This window comes from Ovis aries, chromosome 16 (assembly GCF_016772045.2).
Source record: "Ovis aries strain OAR_USU_Benz2616 breed Rambouillet chromosome 16, ARS-UI_Ramb_v3.0, whole genome shotgun sequence".
NCBI lineage: Eukaryota > Metazoa > Chordata > Mammalia > Artiodactyla > Bovidae > Ovis > Ovis aries.
Window position 1 is genome coordinate 24,094,867 of NC_056069.1, and position 23,420 is coordinate 24,118,286.

Genomic DNA, 23,420 nt, shown 5'->3' on the forward strand with positions numbered 1-23,420 from the left:
CTGAAAATAAGCAGGGTCAAATCTTGGCTAAGCAGTTTTCATCACAGCAGCCTGGGTCTAATTAGGTTTTATGTTTTTAAAGTAATTTAGATGTACCTAATGCCCTTAAGACGTACCGGGCCCAGGTCCCAGAAAGATTAACAAGCAGAAATTAATTTTAGAGACTTTTCACAGGAAAAATAGAACACCCTCAGCTTGAACTACAATTACTGTACCTAAAGGCCTCCAGTTTCGCTTCCTCCAATCCATTTCTCACACATCAGAATAATATTTTTCTAAAACAAAAGGCAGATCATGTCTCTTCCTTGGTCAAGCACCTTCAGTGTCTTCGCTTCAGGTAAAGTCTAAACATTTAACATAGACTACAAGAAATTGCATGATTTTGCTATTGAAGGAGTTGTTGTTTAGTTGCAAAGTCTTGTCTGGCTCTTTTACAACCCTGTGGACTGTAGCCTGCCAGGCTCCTCTGTCTGTGGGATTTCCCAGGCAAGAATACTGGAGTGGCTTGCCATTTCCTAGGCATTTCCAGGGGATCTTTCCAACCCAGGGATCAAACCCACCTCTCCTGCATTGCAGGTGGATTGTTTACCACTAGGGAAGCCCACTGAAGGAGTAGAGCATTGTGATTATGGAGCAAAGAGCTAGGCTGTCTCCATTTGAATCCTGGTTCTGCTATTTACTATCTGCATGATCTTTCCTGTCTATATTTCAGTTTTTCTTCTCTGTAAAATGGGGACAATAATATACTCTATCTCATAGAGTTGTGAAGAATAAGTAATATACATACATATACAGATAGATAGATACAGAGAGAGAGCATACACACAACACAGTACCTGGCACATAAAAAAGTTTTATATAAATATTAGCTACTATCTCTTATCTCCCCTATTCTCTTCCCTTCCCCCCAACTCTGTTTTCCAGCCATTCTGCATCTGATAGGTCCGAGAATGTCTCAAGAATCATTCTTCCAGACCTTCCCACATCCTGCTTCTCTATTTTAAATACTTGCAGCCAAATCTCCCTTCGATCTTCTTTCCACCCGCATCCTTCTATCTTTGCCTAAACACCACTTGCTTTGGGGAACCTTTCCAGTCCAGACCAGTTGTTTCTACCATGGGCTCCCACGGCTCCAGGCAGGACTGCCAGAGGTTAGAAGGTCCGGTTAAAACTGAATGTCAGTTAAACAACAAATACTCTCCTAGCATAAGTAAACCCCATGCAATATTTGGATTTTGGATAAAGAATGAACAAATTTTTCAGTATAACTATGTACAATGCAATATTTGAGACACACTACACATTTATTCATCTGACATTCGAATTTAACTGGGAGTCCTGTACTTCATCTGTCAACCTCACACACAGGCGATCCTCTAATGTCACCCTTACTACACTTTAGTAATTTTAAAAGTATGACAAGTGGTTTTGTTTCCCCACCTAGAGTGTGAAATCTGTGAGGGCAGGGCCTGGGCAACCTTGCTCATTGTTTTGGACCTGGCACAGCAGGTATTCCACAAATACATGCCTGCCAAGCAGGAATGGTCTGAGGAATACAGCCATCAGGCCAAAGCTCAGGCACCCCCTATTACCAGTTAACTCTAACAACAGGCAAACTCTCTAGGAGGACAAAGCATTTCAACAGGTACCATTAATCTCATGTCCTCAGGTGGATAAAATGGTGGTACCACTTTTCAGAGTATTGCCAGTGTGATAGTACTGACTCCCAAGGACAGTTTTAAGGTGACCCTACCATTTTATATTCAAAAAAGGACTGTGTTTTCACACCTTTTTCACTTGACTCTTTTTTTGTCAGGTTTTCTTTTTTTTTTTTTTTTTATGTGGACCCCTTTTAAAGTCTTTATTGAATTTGTTACAATATTGTTTCTGTCTCTGTTTTGGTTTTCTGGCTGCAAGGCGTGTGGGATCTTAGTTCCCTGACCAGGGCTTGAACTCACACCTGCATTACAAGGTGAAGTCTTACCCACTGGACCACCAGGAAAGACTCAAATGGTTTTGTTTTTCTTTCTTTTTTCTTTTTTTGTGACATCGCATGACTTGTGTGATCTTAGTTCCCTGACAAGGGATTGAACCCAGGGCCCGAGCAGAAAAATAGCAGAGTCCTAACCACTGGACCACCAGGGAATTCCTCACTTGACTTTTAAGGCAAGTATTAATACCCACATCTAACAGATGTGGAAACAGAGGCTCCGAGAAGGTAAACAACTGGTCCAAGATGACCAATCAAAGGGAGTAACCATTTTGACCCTAGGACCATGTGCTCCTCCCCCGTACCACACAGCCATCTGGGCCAATGTAAAGAATCAGAATCTTTATATTCTTCCTCTTCTCCTAGACACCCTCTCAAAGAAGTCTGATACCTGACTCCTCTCCAAAGATTTAATTGCTCCTCCTAAAAGATTCCCCAACAACAGCCTGAGAGGAGACAAGGAGGCCTGGCATCTGTATTTTGAAATACAAATAAGTCTTAACTAATCTCTCATGTTATAAATGACACTATTTAGGTCTGAAGACTAAAGACCTTGCTAGGAAATAGGAGTAACACTGACAAGAACCTGAAACCTGTCCCTTTTCTTTTACCTGAATCTCCTGAAGACATCACCCCACATATTTCTGGGAACAAGGATTTACACCTTGATTACATATATCTGTCAGCTTTCTTCTGGAATGAAAATGGCTGAATCTGCTCTCAATACAGCACCTAGTAACTCATCTCTTGGAGCACTCTGCAAAATTCATCAGCCAGAGAGTACGCAGGCTTTCTGCCACTGGGAGATGCCTATAAGGCTGACTAGATGCTATTTGTGCCTCTTGTCCCAAAGGATCTGAGCCCCTTAGGAAGATTCACTCTGGCCAGAGAAGCACTGTCGTCCCTACCAGGACAGGAAGCTGCCGTCTAATCCGTCTTTCTCAACAGGACGCTCTTAGCCTCCCCAACCTCAGTTCTACTTCTCTAAGCTTCTGAAGGAAGCTTCCTCAAAGAAAACTTCCATTTTGAAGGAGAAGAAACGGGAAGCACGTTATAACCAAGAAAGATTGGGCCTCCAGGGGCAGAGGGTCAGAAGTTAATGATCTAAAACGTAACATGCTGTGAGCAATTCAGTAAAGCTAGAAACGCAACCCCCAGAGAACACGCAGTTCTTAAACTGCTGCAGCTTACTTGTTTTGGGGGGAAAATACGCAGAAAGTATTCCAGGGCCGTGTACGCGCTGCTGGAGGTTCCTCGGGCAGTCTTCTGTTAGGAGCACGAATACCTGCTGGCTGACTGGCTGAACTGGCCCCTGGAGATACGGCAGCGCCCAGGAACCTTCGGAGGCTCTGCTCCCCGGCCCGGCGAAAGGAGGGATACTACTCAAGCCTGCCTAAAACGAAAATCACAGAAGCAATTGAATTATCATTATTGCTTGTATTGCTCACTGAAGAAAACGTCTGTGCTGCCCGAATGCTAGCTGGAGGCTTCGTTTGGAGCTGGGAAATAAGACCTTTACAAAATTACCGACCTGGATTAGAGACGGCATAGAAGGTGCTCGCAAGTGTCGAAACCATCTGGTCAAGTTGAGGAGATGCCCTTGGGGAAATCTTTTTCCCGGGCGCACAGTAGAGCCCCTCAGCTGGATTCTGCGTTCACCTGGCCTAACCGCCGCCCGGCCTCTACCCCTACCCAACGCGGCGCGGGCAAATCCCGCCGGCAGCCGGGTGCAGTTGCTCAGGTAACAAGGGATGCGCTGGGAGCCGGCCGCGCAAGGCGAGAGCGCTCGGCCGGCGGTAGCTACCCCTCCCTGGTGCAGACGCAGGAGGCTGAGTGTGCCAGCTGCGCGCTCGTGAGCGGGTCTTTAGCCGGGAAAGCGCGGTTTTCGTGGGGCTCTGGGCTCAGCCAGTGAGAGGCCGGGGGTGTGGCCGAGGGAACACGCAAGCTGAGTACTTAAGGGCTGGAGGCGAGTCCGGCCTGGTCTCCTCCGCACTCCCAGGCGCGCGGGTCCACCTTCTCCGCAGCCCGGGAGTCATAGAACGGCCGTCCGACTTCATCATGGTGACCCCCGGCCCCACCAGCCCCACCAGCCCCATGAGCCCCGCCGCCTGGTCTGGGAGTCGGGACGCCCGGAACCTCCGCGCCCCAGTGAAGAAGAGCCGGCGCCCACGCCTAAGGAGGAAGCAGCCGCTGCAGCCGCTTAACACAAGCCCGCTCCCGGGAGACTCTGGCGTTTGCGACCTGTTCGAGTCCCCCAGCTCCGGCTCGGAGGGCGCAGATAGCCCCGCGGCGCGAGGCTGCAGCCCCGCGCCGGGTGCCGCCCAGCAGCTGGCGCAACTCGATCTGCAGACCTTCCGCGACTATGGTCAGAGCTGCTACGCCTTCCGCAAGGCGCGGGAAGGCCGCTTCCACCCGCGGGAGTCGCTGGCGCGGCAGCCACAAGTGAGGCGCTGGCGGAGCCAGCTCTCCGCCACCGCTCCTCTTCCTTTCCCGGGCTCTTTCTTTTCCTGCTCTGTCCGCCCTCCGCGGCGCCCTGGCCCTCGCCAGCCCAGCTCCTCTCCCTCCCTCCGCTCGGGTCGGAGCGAGAAAGAGCTTTGAAGGGCCGGGCCACCAGCCTCATTTTACAGATGGAGAAAAGTGGGGCCTGGACGGCCTCAGTGACCGGCCCGAGGTCTCCAAACTGGGTAGCAGGGACCCGGTAGAATGCAGAGGAGTTACGGCAGTTTCTAGGTTCGAGTCCGGACTCCTACCCACCCCGGCAAGTTACGTAACAATCTGAGGCTTGCTTCTTCATTTGCCACGTGTGGGGACCCTTTGAATTGCTGAGAGGGTTACACGAGGTAACGTGTATCCGGCGTCCCGGCGCCCAGCCCCGCCTGTGCTCGTTCCTCAGCGGCGCTGCGCACCTGTTTCCCAGTTTCCAGCACCTCTCGGCTTTTCCTTTGTTTCCCGCCTCCCTCCGGGGACGCTCCGGGTCTTGGTGCCCTGTCCCTTCCACAGTCCCTCTGAGCCCTAGGCTCAGCGGGCCCGCCTCCTTCCTCCCTTCGGCAGGTGACGGCGGAGTCCCGCTGTAAGCTGCTCAGCTGGCTAATCCCCGTGCACCGCCAGTTCGGCCTTTCCTTCGAGTCGCTGTGCCTGGCGGTGAACACTCTGGACCGCTTCCTTATCACCACGCCCGTGGCTGCAGACTGCTTCCAGCTGCTCGGGGTCACTTCTCTGCTCATCGCTTGCAAACAGGTACCTCCTCATGGGGTCTGGGGGCAGCCAGGCTCCCGGCCGCTCTGGCTCTCGAGTGCACTTGACTGAACTCTGCTGCTGCTGCTAAGTCGCTTCAGTGGATGCGACCCCATAGACGGCAGCCCACCAGGCTCCCCCATCCCTGGGATTCTCTAGGCAAGAATACTGGAGTGGGTCTAGGCTCCCTGAACTCATTTTGGCAGAGGTTTGCACACTTGCCTACCCCACAGCCTTAACTTCACAACTCCTCAGCCACCCGCCCCCGCTTGCCCCCCTTCCCCCCACCCCCTCGCCGCCGCCCGGGCCAAATGAACAATCCTTTCACTCAGTCCCCAAAGAAAAAAGCCGAGTCTTCACAGCTCTCTGTAGCCTCTCTATTCTAGTCGCGGGGCGGGACGGGGCGGGACGGGGCGGGGGCGGGGGGGGAATCTGCCAAATTTCTCAAATCTGTTTTCTGCGCGACGGTAGTTAGAGAAATTGCGCAGAAAGTATACCCGAGACAACTACAGTGGAAGTATGGAGAGAGGAACCCCCACATCTCTCTCTGGAAGGGATGGGGGGAGTCCTGGTTCGCCTGGGGGGTTCTCTGGCCCTGGATGCTGCACAACGAGGGCCGATTGTCTGTGTTACAGGTGGAGGTGCACCCGCCTCGCGTGAAGCAGCTCCTGTCCCTGTGCTGCGGTGCCTTCTCCAGGCAGCAGCTCTGCAACCTCGAATGCATCGTGCTGCACAAACTGCATTTCAGCCTGGGCGCTCCCACCATCAGCTTCTTCCTGGAGCATTTCACGCACGCGCGCGTGGAGGCCGGGCAGGCCGAGGTCTCCGAAGCCCTGGAAGCGCAAGCCTTGGCGCGCGGGGTGGCGGAGCTGAGCCTGGCTGACTACGCTTTCACCAGCTACACCCCCTCCCTGCTGGCCATCTGTTGCCTGGCGCTGGCCGACCGTATGTTGCAGCTCCCTCGCCCCATGGACTTGCGCCTGGGTGGGCACCCTGAGGCGGCGCTGCAGGACTGCCTGGGCAAGCTGCAGCTTCTGGTGGCCATAAACGGAACCTCCCTGACTCATATGTTGCCCCTCCAGATCCGAGAGAAGTGCTCCCTGTCCCCGAGCTCGAAATAAAGTAGACCCTTGGTCTCCTTTGATCCCCTCTTGGCTGTTGGACCTCTCCCGTTGCACTGAAACAGTACAGTACTGACCCAAAGAGGGGCTCTCAGGGCTCCCACTTAGTCTCCAGGTCATCCTGCAGGTTGTATAGTGTAAGGTAGTAGCACCTCATTGTTTTGCTAAGAGCACAGAGAAAAGCAAATCTCTCCTCAATAAACAGGCTGTCTTGGTGGTTTATCTGAATGTTACAAATGCAAGCATTTGTGGGAAGAGGGAAGGTGAAAGCAAGGTGAGAACAGAAGTGATCAGTAACTAAGGAGAGCACCTCCCTCCCTGGGGGCATCTCTGTTTGGAAACACCAAGTCCCTCGAGGTTTCTGTAGCCAGTTACAAGGCGAGTCACGGTCACTTGTTGGCCTGAAACCAGGGATCCTCTTGTTAGGAAATTGACTGCTTACTCCTAGAGATTCAAAGGGTGTGGTGGGGTGTGAGACTGAAAAGAATGCACTGCAGCCGCTGATGTTTCTGGGGGTGGGAGGGGGAGGGCATGAAGCACACTGCTGGTGCAGGAGGCGCCAAGCTGACAAACTTTGGGACCAGGCAGTCCCACTAGCTAGGGCAAGTGAGAGCTACCCTGATAAGTGCCAGATAAGGAAAATTGAAGGCTTTGCAGGCGGTGGTGGCCACTACAAACTGAATCCATTTATCCTGCCGTCACGTGGTTGAAGGGTTCCCGCTTGTCGTATACCTGCTACATGTGAGCCCACAGTAACAATATTACAATAGTAATAGTGCTTAGGTGTACCAGGCACAGTGTTCAGCATTTGTTATTTCAGTGCCTCCAACAATAGGCAGAGTCTATTATCCCATTTTTCAGAGAAGGACACTGGGCCACAGAGAGGCTGAACAACTGGAGCAATCAGGATTTGAAAGTAGGTGGTCTGAATCCAGAGTTCCACACTTTGCCACAACGCTCAATTTCTCTCACAGGTTTCTGAAAATGCTCAAAAAAGTCTCTTCCCAAGGCACATGTGGGACAAGTGATCTGCTCAATGCCCTCCATTCAATAGGGACTATGGAGAATGTATTTGGAGAGCCAGTACAGTCCCTGCCTCTGGTCATGTTGCAGGAGTCATTTTACAGATGGAAAAGCGAGTTAAGAAATGGGACAGAGGCTTGCTGGAGTTCTGACTCCACAGCTGTCCCACCATCTTCATCCTTACTGTTGGGAATCTGCTGTAGGCCCTGAATCTGTAGCCTCCTGCAAATTTCTTAGCCTGAACCAAAAGCCAACTGTCACCAGGGCTGTTCTGAAGCTTAAACTAGATTCTTATGAGGTACTATAAAGTAGTGGTTACATCTGGGCTCTGAGATCAATTTGCTGGGTGACTTTAAGCAAGTCACATATCTGTGCTTAAATCTCTCTTGTAAAAAGAATAACAGTAACACTTACCTGGAAGTGTTGAGGTATAGATTTAATGAAATGTTCTCCACACACCCCTCAGCACAGGTCTTGCCTGGTACATAACAAATCTTCAAGAAGGCTGGTGCAGCCTACACAATGATGGGAAGGGAGATTACACAGAAGAAAAAAAAATAGAGATAAAGCAAATATGGGAAAATGTTTATGCTACCATTGTTCATTGGTTTTTCAAATTTTCTGTATGGTAGAAAAAATTCAAGTTGGGAATAAACTGTCATTCTACTGCATTTAGCATAAACCTGAATGTATGACAAATGGTACAAATAAAAAACAAACTCAAAACATATTTAGAGAAACTTCCTTGCTCTTCTTAGGCACCCATGTACACTCTAGAGCGAAGAGCACCTGACGTTAGGCGTCTGGGACCCCTTATCTCCTGATAGGTTTATATGCTATGCTTTCTAGGAACTTACTCCTTAGCTCAGGGAAAGGGAAGTGGTAATCGCCAAGCTGTCTGAGGAAAAGCTAGTCTGTGATGGTGAAAAGGAGGAGGAGAAAAATCACACCATCTCTTCCAAGTTCCAGAATATCTGGAGCCCTCAGCCTGAGTGTTAGGGGTGGGGTATCTGCAAAAGAATGGCTTGAGGAGCAGTTGTCTTCACCAGCATTTACTCCATCACTCAGTTGAAACTGATATGGGTGATTTGGTGCCAGAAATCATCCAGACCAGGATAATCATGCTATTCCAGCTCCCATTGCCACAGAAAATCTATTGCACATTTAAAAATACAATACCCTTATTTTTCTACTCCAGCTCGGAACTCATGATAGAAAATGGGCCTGTTTTGGATCTTGGGGTATGTAGAGATCTCCTCGAAACTCAGCTAAAAGCTTCCCCACTCCTTTTACAAACTGGGAAGTCATTAAGGATAGGGCCTGGGAATGGACTAGCTAGTGGCTAGGCCACTGGGGAGCCAGAGGAAGTAGGAGACAGATTGGGCAACAGGCTGTGGGAGGCTGGACACACAGCTGAAAAGGCTTCTCAAAACAACATTAATTTATCCACACCAGGGGCCAGTCATATTACATAAACAGTCTCATCTTCACAGCAACTCGCTTGAAGTTAGTTAGTGTTTTGGTTTAATGGTTTTCCGAAAGAACTAGGGTTCACGGATCTGGTGGAGCCTGGGTTCTGACCCTAAAGCCAGAGCTTTTTCCTCGCCATCAGCAATACCGCACCAACTCTATCTGGCTGACCTCACTGGGTTCCTGCATCTATTGGTGGGTCAGAGAGTCTCTAAGTCTCTTCTAATTATATCATTAGGTTGCTTTCCATCTCTGTTAGGATAATCTTGTCTATGAATCCAGATAACAGGTGCAAATAAAAGAGGATCATGCCCTTTAAAAGAGGACCTTGCACTACTCCTGTAAGGTACAAGACATCCACAAGGCGCCCAATAGAGGGTCACAAAGATTTCAACTTCAGATGATTGTTCAAGTTGGATGGATGTAAGAGTGGTCCTGAGAGAGACCTCTCACCCAAGCAGATGAAGATGCCCCTTCCTGGGAGAGCCTTCCAGGGTGAGAAAGAGGAGCCAAGACTCCCGCAGAGCGGTCGAAACAGGTTGTACGGAAAGTGGCCAAATGCTTGGAGAGGTGGCTGGGGCTTCCGTGGGAGAGACCTGGGTTTTAGGGGATTTGGGGCTGTAGAGATATGCGACCTTCTGTTGTAAAGTCCATGTTCAGGTTCTGCTGCCTGAGAAAGTGCGGGGTACGGGTATGGAGAAGGGCTCTAGGCTTCAGACAAAGTGAAGTCAGCACCAGGAGGGCTCTCCTCCAGCCCTTCCGTAATCTGGGGTATCTTCCGTAATCTACATCCCCACCAAATCCTACAGACATGGCGGGGCAAATGCTGGGCTCTGGCTTTGGCGATGGACGCTCCAAGTTTGTTTCTTGCCTTGTGGCTGGGGTTGGAAGAAAATGAAATCAGAATCGTTAACTTTCCCTTTCCCGCCGTCCGTAGGCGGGAAGGCTGTACCCAGCGTTAGGGACCAGTAGGGGATGTCCTCTCCTCTCTTGTCTGGCGCGGCCGGGAGGCTGGCGCCAATGCCAGCCTAAAGGGCGCTCGCGGGCCTGGGCCCCGCGCTCCGGGTTCCCGGGGGAAGCCGCGTTGCCAGGTTGGGTTTAACGCCTCCGCCAAAGTGCAGATTGTCCGGGGCTGAAGGCGCCACCTCTGGCGCTCCGGCGCGAGCCGCCCCTCCCGCGCAGCGTCCCCCCTTCTCCACCCGGCCCTCCCTCCTCACCTCCACTGTACTTCCTTAGCCCCACCCCGACCACGCGCCTCCCCGACTTCTGGCCGGCCTCAGAGCCTCCGGAGCTCTGGGTGTAGGGTTGCCATCCTGGCCCGGGCCGCCGCCTCCGAGAAGTCGGCGCGGGGCTCCGGGCCTGAAGCGGACCGGGAGGCAGGATGCAGGAGTGCGGGGGGACCGCGGCGGGTCGCCGGGCCTTCGACAGCATTTGCCCCAACAGGATGCTGGATCCGCGAGGCCGGCCCATCAGCAAGCCCGGGAAGCCGGAGAGGAAGGTGGGGCCAACGGGCTGGGGCCGGGCGGGGTCCGCACGCTCCCGGCCCCGAGGGCTGACCCGAGCTCACCGTTTCTGTGCCCGGCTAGTTCGCTCCTCCGAGGAAGTTCTTTTCCGGTAGCAGCGGCTGCAGCCGGGTGTCGGTGTACCAGGATCCCCCAGACGCAGAGACCCCTGCACTGCCAGGTGAGCACGGTGGTCCCCGCTCGACCCCTCGAGTTCCCCAAGTCAGGTGGGTGGGGCTCGCGAGGCTCAAAAGAACCTTCTCCCTTGGGGGTTCGGAATTTCTGGCGGCGATGCCCGCGGGGAGACCTTGCGGGGAGGCTCAGGGTCCGCCCGGCGCGTGTCTCGGGTTCTCGCCGCGCAGCGCTCACCACCATAGACCTGCAGGACCTCGCTGACTGCTCCTCGTTTCTTGGGTCCGACCCGCCGCCTGGTGGTGACTCAGCCGCCTCACAGGTACTTCCCCTGGTGGAATCCCCCTGCCTCTCAGCCCAAAGTTCTATTTCCCGAGTTTCCTTAAAGAACCGTTAGGGGAGGGGAGCACAGGAACACCTGGCTAGCAGGGAGAGATGTCCTGCAGGAATCCGAGCCGCGAAAATAGGAACTTCCTCCTCCCTCCTAGCATGTTAACGGTGGCTCCATTCTCAGAGCTGTTTTGACCAACTCTGCGCAGGGAGGGCTCCCCTGCCAGACGGGTCTCGCGTTCTCCTCCCCATCAATTCCTCGGAGCTGCGATAGAGCAACTCGGAGGTTGCGCACCGAGGGATCAGGTGGGAGAGTGGGAGTACAGTTGCGCTCTGGGCACCATATCAGCGCGTCCTCTCTGTCCTTCCAACATGCCTTTCCGGGTCATTCATGTAACTACTTTCATTCCCTGGATGTCTAAGGAGTGTGGAGATTGGAGAATAACTTCTCCATCAAGACTGGAAAAAACGAAGAGAATTTACATTTGGAGGAAGCCGGAAGAGTGACAAAGGATTTGAAGAAATCTGACTGAAAACGTTGTTCTGTACAGAGATGGCCCTTCAGCAGTTGGGCACTTTATAAAAGTCCTTTTCACCCTCTGCAAAGGCTACTGTCACTCCCGTGGGGGAAAGAGGCGTTTCCCCCAAGAAAACCTATCCTCTCACTTACATCTCACTCCTCCCACTCACCAGGGCTGAGACCAGAAGCCTGACTCATTGATGGGATATGAAGTGCCCAGAAGAACAGGAGGTCCTAGCTAGATGGCACCTACAAGAAGGGTGCCTGTTCGAGGTTTCTGGCAGCAGGTGCTAGGGACTCCCCAGAGGATATGACCACCTCCTAGAACTGTGACTGGGATGGTGGAACAAAGTGTCCCAGGGTCTAAGTGCCTCTTAGAATTGGGTCAGAGCCCAGGGAGACTTGGGGTAGGTGGCCCCTGAGAGCAGAGACTGGGAAGGCAGGAAGAGTGGGTGTTGCCCTGCAGAGGCTATTTATTCTCTTGTTCTCTTAGAGTCTGGATGCTCAGATTAAAAAAAAAAAAAAAAGACAATACAGGAGCATCATTCAACTGACCCAGAGGGTTACATCACTCCCTTACTGCAACATGTTTATTTTGCAAGAGAAAAAGCAGGCTCTTGCTGAATTTTGGCTTATAAATACAGAACTTAAATTCGACATCATGTTCTGTTTTAGTTTTTTCCCCCCTCTGCTGTTTGTGTTGGAGAAGTGCCAGGTTTTTATCTAATTGGGAAGATAGTAACAGAGTAACCACAGAAATATCATTGAATTACCTAGGATTTTGTGTGGCACTAGTGGCAAAGAACCCGCCTGCCAATGCAGGAGACATAAGAGACTCAGGTTCAACCTCTGGGTCAGGAAGATCCCCTGGAGGAGGGAAATGGCAACCCACTCCAGTATTCTTGCCTGGAGAATTCCATAGACAGAGGAGTCTGGCAAGCTACAGTCCATAGTGTCACACAGAGTCAGGCACGACTGAAGGGATTTGGCACAGCCTGCACCAAGGATTAAGCCCACAAACCAGAGCCCACGAACCGAACCGAAGTTAGCCAGTGTCTCTTTCGAGTTTCAGAGAGTTTTAAGGGCAGAGCTCTTGCCAGATGGCCCAAGAGATTCAGTTGTCCTGGGGAAGGCAGAGCTGGTGCAGAAGGAGATACATCCCCAGAGAAAGACTCTCCAGGGGAACCCTCTGGCCACTACACACTCTGGTTATATTTCTCTTTCCTGTTGGGGAAAGTGGACACAGAGAGGAAGTGCTCTAGAAGAGTCTGGGGTCCAGAATGGGCCAAGACCTGGGATAGCACAGGAGAAAGCATTTCCTGGGCACCATTTCCTCAGATGGCCTCCAGTCTTCCTGTGGTAAGGGCTTTTCTCTGCTAAGAGGGAGAGCCTTAGCCTTTTGGCCCTTGGAAAATGCCTGATTTCTGACTCTTTCAACCAGGGAACAATCTGTGCTTCAGGATCTGTCTGGGGCCCTCAGTCCTTCCTTTCTAAGCTGACTTCCCTTTACAACTCAGATCTCAATTGGTGCTCCCTGAAGGAAACGGATAACTTGTACATTCTTTGAAGTTAGAGTTAGATTAAGCTCTGGCCTAGAGAATTCCATGGACTGTGAGCCTGACACAACCGAGTGACTTTCACTTTCACACTTTCACTTCAGATTAAGCTCCTCTTCTCAGAAGTATCTGAATAGTTACGATGAGGGTTTGGGAGACGAGTAAGATTAACCCAGAGGAATAAAAAAAATGATGATAGAACAAAGATCATTAGAACAGATATCTCTGGTGGGCGTATTGGATGCACCCCTCAGATCATGCCCCTTGAGGGACCTCTTTCGCCTTCCCCGAGCTCTTCATTGGAAGCCAGGCTTTCCTAAAAAAGAAATAAAAGCTAGAGGCAACGAGGGGTAGAGGAAAGAGGATTTGAAATAGGCACCAGCATTCTGGAGCAGAAGCTCCAGTTTCACTATTTCAAAGTTGGTTGCTTGGGCAATTCTCTGAGTTCAGCTTCTCCATCAGGGGAGGAATCACTTCTTGATCTCTGCCAGCTTCCTGAACTGCTGTGAGAATTAACAGAGAGAATCAACGTAAAAGAGTTTTGTCAGCTCTTTTGTCCGCGAATTAAGGGAATGAGAAATTTCCTGGCAGCCAGCATTTTACGGTACCCTTCCGTTTCACTCACCCAGGCACATTGCAGGAACCCAGGAGAGCGTCCAGTCCACAATGTTAGAGGTGTATCACGCTGGACTGGAAAAGTCAACTCCAACTTTTCGAGAAGCAAAAGAGCAATAGGGACCATGCCGGCTGCGTGCTGAACAGAAGCACTTTCCACATAGCATTCTTGGCCCATCGTATCTTAGCCGACCTTTTCCCTTTCTTGGTGGGGACGGGTGGTTTAGATGTGATTGAGCCTTCTTGGGTTAGGTGGCCTGGAGTTACTGTTTTGGATGCCATTGTACGCCGGCAGATCTTGGGAGCAAGGACGGAGTGTTTGCACACCGTGCTCCCAGCTTTTAGAGCTGTGGCCCCTTGGCCTGTGAGAGGTAAGTCTGAGCTGGAGGTCTGTGGCCTCACTAGGAACGCGTAGGGTTGGCTGGTGGCGGGCCAATGAGGCGGCGCGGAAAGGTGCCGGCTGCCGGAGGCCAGGCGCGAGGTGGCGGCGGTGAGCTGAACGCATTTTCAGCGCCCGGCAGGACCCTCGTAGCAGGGTCCCCACCACGGAGGTGCTAGCCTCCTGGATTCCGCGCCTGGGGCGGGGCTTTGATTTTCAGGTATAAGTTTCCACTGTGAACGCGTTTGCGCGTAGACCTGCCACTGAGTCCCGGAGGTTAGCTGACCGTCTAGGAGGTGTTCGAGACCCGCCAGGCTTAACATTAACTAGTTTTCACCTCTGGTTTATTTCAGAGCCATTCCCTGCAAACGGCAGCGGACTTCGATCTGCAGGATTTCAGAGACACCGTGGATAATCTCATTGCAGGCAAGTGCAGTTTCTGCAGTAAAATTAAAGCGGGGGCGTCCTCCACCCCTCAAATCCTACAAGTTCAAATTTCGTGGCCCTGAAGGTGGTAAACTGTGTACTCCTTAACAATTCGCCAGCAACTCATCAAAGTGTCAGGCTCTTCCATATTGCGGGGATCTCCTCCCTTTTCCTCATGGAGAAGATGAATCGCTGGATCGCTATAGATAGCCTTTTCTCCGCTTGCCAGTGCAACTTCTGGAAGAGAGCCCAGCCTTAAGCTGTGACGTGGCTAGGAAGAGCCTGGGTGACAGGAATGTTCGGAGTAGTGGATTTGTGTGACTTCAGACAAGTTTGCCCCGGCCACTGTGGAGGTTCAGTGTAGAACGTCTCAACAGGCATTTATTGAGCGCCTGCTGAGAGTGTACAGGATATCAGGAAGGGCCTGGGAATCCTGGGGATTGCAGAGTGAGGGTTGATTTATAAATAAAGAAAAATCTCTATATAAACCCTACACCCGTCGTGACATGTGTCCCTGTAGTTAGCCAGGCACGAGTCTGAGGCTGCAAACCCAGCTCCCTCTCTTCCTCTTCATCAGACTCATCCTCTTTGATGTCGCCTTCCCTGGCGGGCGGAGATTTCCCGTTCTCTCCTAGCGACATCCTGCCGTTTGGTCCCTGTCTCTCCCCGCCGCTGAGCCCGCCCGAAGTGCCCCCGCCAGAGCAGTACTGGAAGGAGGTGGCCGACCAGAACCAGAGGGCACTGGGGGACGCGCTCATCGAGAACAATCAAGTAGGGACACTGGGCTGGGGCAGGGGCAGGGGCAGGGCATGGTGCTCGGGACAAAGTGGAGGCTGCAGGCGCAGAGATGTGCCCCTTTGGCACGTTAGAGCCAGTGGATCAGTCCAAGCAGCTGCTATTCCTCTACTGGCTCAGTTTACAACGTCCTAAGTGGGAATAATCCTACCCACCAGATTTTTATTAGGGCCACCAATATTTATTGAAGGCTATATGCCTAGTATTGCGCTTACCCATTTACTTTTCCTCATTTAATACCCACAGACGTTGAGCTAGATACTCTTACCAGCCTCACTTTGCAGATAAGGAAACTGAGGTACAAGAAGACTGACCTTCGGAGGCAGAATCTGTATCTATCTGCCTGTTGCCCAAGTCAGCACTCCTCATCACTATACTGAGGAGTCACTGAGAAACTTTCTAAGTGCTTTGTAATAAAAACTGATTATTATTCTCACTAGTGTAAACGTTCTTGGGCCCCCAAGTTTCTGATTAGACGTGAGGATCTGGGTTCAGTTCCTGCCGAGTGTACAGAGGAGAGAGAGCACGGGAGCCTACAGCTCAATGTTTGGGTCCCCTCCTGCAGCTGCACGCGACGCTGACCCAGAAACAGGAGGAAATCGCCTCCCTGAAGGAGCGCAATGTGCAACTGAAGGAACTCGCCAGTCGGACCCGGCACCTGGCCTCGGTGCTGGATGTAAGTGGGGCGCGGGCGTGTAGAGCACTGCAGAAGTCGGAAATATTCCTGTGCACCCTTCACCTCCACCCTGCTCCCAGTGTTGGGACCCAGCGAGGGTCGAGGGAAAGAGAGGACCGCTGGCAGCTTGCTGAGTCACTTGCAGGGGTCTGCCGAGTCGCGCTGTTGGAAGTTAGCCCAGGCCTCCTTCGGGCGCCAGTCAGAGGCGAGTCTGGCAGGCCCCAGGGCGGCGCTCCTCCTCATCTCTTGTAGAAGCTGATGATCACCCATTCCCGGGATCCCGGGGCGGCAGCCGAGCCCTTCCTACTCAAGGCGACGGCCAAAAGGAGCCTGGAGGAGTTGTTCAGCGCTGCGGGGCAGGATTGCGCGGAAGTGGACGCCGTTCTGAGGGAGATTTCCGAGCGCTGCGATGAAGCTCTGCAGAGCCGCGATCCCAAGAGGCTCCGGCTGCAGCCCGAGCCCCCGAGCCTGGACCTCAGGCCCGGGAACCTACACGGCGCCTTCCCGGGGCTGCGCACAGACTGCAGCCGGAGCACGCTGAACCTGAGCCACAGTGAGCTCGAGGAGGGCGGCTCCTTTAGCACCCCCATCCGCAGCCACAGCACCATCCGCACCCTTGCTTTCCCTCAGGGCAATGCCTTCACCATCCGGACCGCCAATGGGGGTTACAAATTCCGCTGGATCCCCAGTTGAGCTGGGATGTGGTCCTCCGAAACACTGCCTCTATGCAGATTGAAGCGCCTGGAAGCTAAACGCGGGTAGCTGAAACCTGGTTTCTCAGAACTCTCCCTGCAGGGCCGATGCCACCCTGAAACTTTTTTTTTTTCAGGAACAAGAACGTAAAACGTTTTGATACTGATGCACTGTAAAGTTCTGTAAAATACTGTATAGTCCCTCCCCTTTTCACAGCGAAACCGTGTGTGTGTGTGTGTGTGTGTGTGTGCATATATCAGTCAGTTTTAAAGTATTTATTTTTAGCAGCTTTGAATTCTGCGCTTTTCAGAGCTGGAAGTGACCTAAAAACCACTTAGCTGTTTTTAATTACATAATGCCCTACTTCCGCAGGAAGCAAAAGGAAATTAGAAGAAATTAAGTAATTTTCTACAATCAGAGGCGTCATGGAAGCCTTCTGAGTGTTCTCACTACTTTTTTCAAAGATTGTAGGTCCAGAAGCCAGGTCTTTGGGTGAACGGTTTCAGTACATCACTCACTTCCCTTGATCCATGAAGAACACTTAATTTTGTTACTATTGAAACTTTTCATTGTAGCTGAAGGAATAAAAATTAGGAGAGGTTAGGATAAAGAATTTATAATCACTTGTCTCAGGGCAAGCAATAGAACAGGAAAGTGCAGATTCTGAGTGAATGGGTTTTTGGCAAAAACAGGTGCTAAACACATTTGTTTGTAATGATCATTCTTATGATTTTGTAAGATTTATGATAAATATTTGTATGAATAATATAATTTTGCTTGTCTAAACAGAATAACCACAGAAAAAGCAAGCTTAGTAAAAAACATTCTAAGAAAATGGCTTATCCCACGTGAAAAAGAATGTATTTTAGCGTGTTCTTTTTTTTTTTTTTTTGGCAGAAACCAAGTGTGGAAATCTTGGTAAAACTATCTATTTGAATTCCGTGGATAAAACTAGGGTACACATTCATGTTTCATATTTCTTGGCTTCATCTCCTTAAAAAATGGGGGTGTTACATGATGCCTTCACTTTGCCTTTTGTTTATTCTCTTTTGAGTGCCATTCCTTTTCTTATTCTGTTGTGCGATTTTGTGAGTAGAGTGTGTCAAGCAGCGATTTGTCCCCATCGCCACAGTCCTCATCATGAGGGCTACTTCTTGTCTTTGGGGGCTCGGCCTGGGCAGGTTTCCAACCCTGTTAGGCCACATAGCTGGTTCTGCCACCTGAATGCTATTCTGAATGGAGTGATCAAGTAACAAGCAGGTGAGCTGGGCGTGGTGGCAGAACCTGCTTCTCCAGTTTATCCTGTGTACTGTTATCTACATTGAAATGGCCATTTGGAAAACAAACGAAAAAGTGATGGAGCACATTTCCTCATACTTTGTCTAACAAATGGACTCAAAAAAATATACTGGATGGTTCAGAGTTCTTTTTATCAGCTTAAATATGAAGTCACTGCAGTTCAGCATCAGAGGACACAGAAAACAAAAATAAAACCCTTTAACTTGTTTCAAGAAATTGCTTGTTAAAAGTTCTTTTCCTCTCTACTCCTCAATTGGTATTTTCATAATGCGTTAGCTTCAATGACAGAAAAGTTAAAAAATTATCTATATGTATTTTTCTACTTGTCTTATGGCTAGAATTTAAAAAATTATAAGGCTTATCAAGAATTCTGTGTTAGGTGGTTGGTGGTTTGGGGCCCTTCCCAAAGCTGAATGATCACACAAAGCACAGCTTCCTTGACCTGGTGTTTTCCTTACTTCTTTGGGACTTTAACCACCCAATGACTGAGTGCTTATATTAGCAATGACGGGAGCTGTGCTCACTAATATTTGTCCTTATGTTCCTTCCATGGTATGAATTCTTGTTACTGCTTGTTGCTGGTTTAGTAGAAAACATCAGTGAGAACAGCTTTGAACCAAATGTTAGCCATTTTCTCCATGATTCTTTGAGCTTATATTCAGCTGTGTGATCTAGCCTAGATCATGAAGACATGTTAGCCTGAAATTATCGCAATAATTTCATTTCAAATAGGACCAGACACCATTCAAGATGTTGGGGAGTCAAGCATGAACAAAACCAAGACCTTGTTATACAGAAAATAAAGGAGGGTTTAGGGATAGGATGTAACTGGAATCATTATTTTAGATAACATGGTTGGAGTGTTTCTCGAACACTTTCTATAGCAGCACAATCAGTTTTAAAAAAGAGGCACACACACTTTAGCTAAATTATTTTTAAGGAAATGACTTCATATTTGTAACAGTTAGATGTTGTTGTAAAGCAGTGGTTCTTAAACTGTAGCATGTATCAGAATCAGCTATGCTACTGTATGCCAAGTAGATTCAGTCGTGTCCAACTCTTTGCGACCCTATGGACTGTAGCCCACCAGGCTCCTCTGTCCTTGGGATTTCCAAGGCAAGAACACTGGAGTAGATTTCCATTCCCTTTTCCACATAATCACCTACAGGGCTTATTAAAACCCAGCTTGCTGGGACCTCCCCAGAGTTTTTGATTCAGTGAATCTGGGTAAAGTCTGAGAATGTCAGTTTCTTATAAGTTGCTAGGTGATGTTGATGCTTGGATCTAGGGCCATTGCTGTAAAGAAATTTTTAAAAGGTCACTTCAAAAAGATTAAAACAAACAAAAACCAGCTGACCTGATGGCATGCAAATAATTCTTGTGATTTAGGATTAAGTTTTTAATAATAAAAATCTTACATTCAAAAAAGGGCTATATTTCAAAAAGTTGGAAGTGACAATAATGTACTTTGAAAAATGATGTTAAGCAACACAGAAGGTAGCTTCAGTGATTAATTAAATACCTTGAATGAAGGACTTGATCTTGAAAATAAGCATGAAGAGTCTGAATAAAATTATTTATGAAATGTGTTAAAGAAGCTCAATTCAACTGACCCTTAAACATGGGCAGAGGGATCAGGACCTAGTCCTAATTCTTCTAATTAACTCAAAGTTCACATAGAAGAATAATATGTAAAGGATTATAATGTCATTAATTTATAATATTAACTAATGATATTTTTGTGTCTATATTTAACCTAAAGGAGAACTAGATAGTACAATCATATTTAAAGAATTTAAAATTATTTGGAGTAATGATATGACCAATAAGGAATTAATATCCAACGTATATAAACAGCTCATATAACTCAATGTCAAAAAACCAAGCAACCTGATTTAAAAATGGGTAGGAATGTGTTGTGTTACTTCTATGGTAATAAAATAAGAAATTAGGTCAGGATGGGGAACATGTGTATGCCCATGGTGGATTCATGTTGATGTGTGGCAGAACCAATACAATATTGTAAAGTAATTAGCCTCTAATTAAAATAAATAAATTTAAGTTAAAAAAAAGAAATTAGGAAGAAAAAAATGAGCAGAAGAGCTGAATATATTGTGCATTTTCCAAAGGGGAAATGTAGACAGCCAATATGAACATTAGAAGATGCTTAACATCACTAGTCAACAGAGAAATGGAAATAAGAACCATAATGAGATATTACCTCACACCTGTCAGAATGGCTATCATCAAAAAGAACACAAATAACAAATCAGGGAGGATGTAGAGAAAAGAGAATCCTTGTGTTCTGTTAGTGGGAATGTAGATTGGTACAATCACTATGGAAACCCCTGGAGAAGGAAAAGGCAACCCACTCTGGTATTCTTGCCTGGAGAATTCCATGGACAGAAGAGCCTGGTGGGCTACAGACCATGGGGTCACAGTCAGACACAACTGAGTGACTAACCCACACACTATGGAAACCAGTATGGAAGTTTCTCAGAAACTACAAATAGAACTACCATATGACCCAGCCACTCTTGAATATGCTTTTAAAACCCCAAAACACTAACTCAAAAAGATACATGCACCCTATTTTCAAAGCAGCGTTATTTAAAATTGCCAAGACATGGAAACAACATAGTGTTGGATACAGAAAATGTGAGAGTGTGTATATAATGGAATACTCGGTTGTGTCTGACTCTTTGCAACCTTATGGACTGTAGCCTGCCAGGCTCCTCTGTCCTTGGAATTCTCCAGGCAAGAATACTGCAGTGGGTTGCCATTTCCTTCTCTAGCGGATCTTCCCGACCCAGGGATTGAACCCAGGTCTTCTGCATTACAGGCATATTCTTTACCATCTGAGCCACTAGGGAAGCCCCTAATGGAACACTACTCAGCCATTAAAAAGAATAAAGTTTTGCCATCTGCAAGAGCATGGATGGACTTGGAGGGCATTATGCTAAGTGAAACAGATCAGACAGAGAAAGACAAACATTTTATGATATCACTTACATGTGGAATCTAAAAAATACAACAAACTAGTGACTACAACAATAAAGAAGCAGATTTATAGATATACAAACTAGTAGGAGAGAGGGAATAAAGAGGTGGGGGGAGGCGGAGCTACAAACTACTGGGTGTGAGACAGCCTCAAGGGTCATACAACACTGAGAATAAAGTCAATCTTTTGTGATAATGGTAAATGGAAAATAACTTTGAAAAACTGTATAAAAATAGTTGAAAAAACAAGAGACTAAATTTCAATAACAAAGATTCAAATGCATTAAAATAGTTCCTGTGCAAGACACAATGTTCACTTAACAAATGAAAATCAATATACCTTGCAGTTTACACTGATTTTCACTGTTTAAAATTTAAAGCAATATGTGAAAATTCCAACTGGCCATTTAACATGACATAATTGAAATAAGTTACATTTCTTTGCTTGCTCACTGTGCCAGTGTTGTTCAATTTTAATCTCCTGTTGAAATGTAACAAAATGATATATCACAGGAATGAGTGACATGAACTCTAACACAAGTTCACAAAGCTTAAAACATGAAGAAGTTTCTCTCTCAAAGACATGTAGTTAAGACCCTGTTTGTTGAGGACTGACTGTATAATGGGGATTTTCTCAATTAACTATCAATGTTTCTAAGAGAATAAGAAATAAAAGTGTGTTGATTTGAAGCTTCCATCTGTAGTATTAAAATTCAACAATGACCATAGATTGTAGAACTTAGACTAACCAACAAAAGCTTTTTTCAGACAGGAATATTTTATCCCATTTATTTAGAATTACTCATCTGACATAACAGACAATTTACATAATAGACTTGTAATTGGTTTTATTTTGTTAAAGTGTCCAGGCAATGTATCTTCTTAGTCCTGGCCCTTCAAGTAGACAGACTACTCCCATGGCCTTGAGTATGCTACAGGAATAAAATGGCATTCCATTTTATCAGTTATTCATGAAAAATTTATTTGAATCAAAACATAAGTAGAATCATTGGCTGGATGATTCTGTAGGTCACGTGACTGAATCTAAAGGTCAATCTTAATGTCTCCTCCTTAAAATAGATCCTGTGGGCTGAAATCTGTGTCATAAGTGATAAGCATGATGTCTTGGTTTCAGCATAGGGTTTTATGGGACAGCACAAAATTAGGGACTTGAAGCAATCTACATGTGGAAAACACAAACAGATTTCCCCCAATTACTTCTTTCTCATCCCCTCTCCCTGTTCTCTATCTCATTTCTGCATCTAACAGAAAAGAGGACCAGTACTCTAATGTCTGCAGCAGTTGAGATAGGAATGGAGGTAATCACATTTGGGTTTTAAGATAAGGGTTTGTTTCTCCACACATAATCAGGTGAGACAGGAGTTGCTAACATCTGCTAATGATGCTATCAACAAACCAGACTTTATGGTTTATGCTCCACTAATTTATTAGACATTTGTCTTCATGTTCGATGTTTCATGATCACAAGATTGTTACTGTAGCTCCAGGCATCTTGTCTGCATTAAAGATAAGAAGAAAGGAGGGGTAGAAAGCTTCACAGATTGCTTCTGTCTCTTTGTTTAAGGAAGCAAAAAAGCATTTCCCAGGAAATTCCCAGGTGGGTTTTCACTTGAGTCTCAGAATCAGACTTGAGGCACACAGTTACCCCTACTTGGCAAGGGAGGTTGGAGAATCTAGTTTCTCATTCTCCTAGCCACTAGAGTAACAGGTATGCAAGAGAGAAAGGAGTTGGGAAAAGCTCTTACACTATCTAACAGGATCTGTCTCAGAGGTTTAGTTGGTGTCACTAATGTAGAGAAACCTGAAGAGAAAAGACAGGAGAAATGTGTCCCTTAGACTCTGACACCAGAGCTTGGGCTCCCTAGCAGGGATTGAGGTGGGCTTCCATCCTCAGAGAGGGGCCAGGATAGTTCTTGGCCTTCCTTTGGGGACCAGGGAGCCTGAAAGGCTAGAGCCCGGGACTCGGGTATGTGTTGAGTCTTTAAGTGTGGAAGTCTCTGGGAATAAGATGAAAGAAATGATTGGTACTCAGGTCGGATTCTCCTTAATAAATTTTCACCTTCATCTTTTAACTAAAAAAAAAAAGGAAACAAAAATTTTATGCAAGTAAAATATGCTCATTGTAAAGTAATTCAGATAAACAGGAAAACACAATGACGTAAGAAGTGATAATCCTACCATCTAAAGATAGGATTCTGAATATTTTGGTATATTTTCTTTCAGAAATTTTTAATATATATACATATGTGAATTCATAAGTATGTTTGTGTGTATTTAAAACTTGGATCCTCTATACATATGATTATTGAATAGCAGCGGTGGACCACTGAATAAAAATGGTCAAAGGTTCTACAGTCACATAGAGATGGTTGATTCCTATCATGGTCCTGAAGGGACTGGTCAGCTCGGTGACTTGGGCCTTATTGCTCAATTTTGAAACCAGGACAATAGAAATTGTGAGACTGATCGAGGTGATGCATCTCAAATGCTTGACACACCTGTTACCTAATAAACACTATACTTATCTGTTTATATTAGTTATCTATGGCTGCTGTAACAAATTGCTATAAACTTGGTGCTTAAAACAACATAAACTTACTATCTCATAGTTCTGTACGCTGGAGATGGCTAAGCTGGG

The 23,420-nt window shown here is 47.8% G+C and overlaps 2 protein-coding genes across 2 annotated transcripts; both read left to right on the top strand.

Annotated features, from left to right (window-relative positions):
* Positions 1-3,970: 3,970 nt before the first annotated feature.
* Positions 3,971-6,373, top strand: CCNO (cyclin O). Its single transcript, XM_027979949.3, has 3 exons — positions 3,971-4,432; positions 5,042-5,227; positions 5,860-6,373. The coding sequence occupies exons 1-3, from the start codon at positions 4,049-4,051 to the stop codon at positions 6,343-6,345; spliced, it is 1,056 nt and encodes a 351-aa protein (XP_027835750.1). The 5' UTR covers positions 3,971-4,048; the 3' UTR covers positions 6,346-6,373.
* A 3,726-nt stretch (positions 6,374-10,099) lies between these two features.
* Positions 10,100-19,181, top strand: MCIDAS (multiciliate differentiation and DNA synthesis associated cell cycle protein). The gene is made up of 7 exons (XM_027980071.3): positions 10,100-10,336; positions 10,425-10,521; positions 10,703-10,794; positions 14,226-14,298; positions 14,876-15,069; positions 15,659-15,769; positions 16,022-19,181. The coding sequence occupies exons 1-7, from the start codon at positions 10,220-10,222 to the stop codon at positions 16,460-16,462; spliced, it is 1,125 nt and encodes a 374-aa protein (XP_027835872.1). The 5' UTR covers positions 10,100-10,219; the 3' UTR covers positions 16,463-19,181.
* Positions 19,182-23,420: the final 4,239 nt, after the last annotated feature.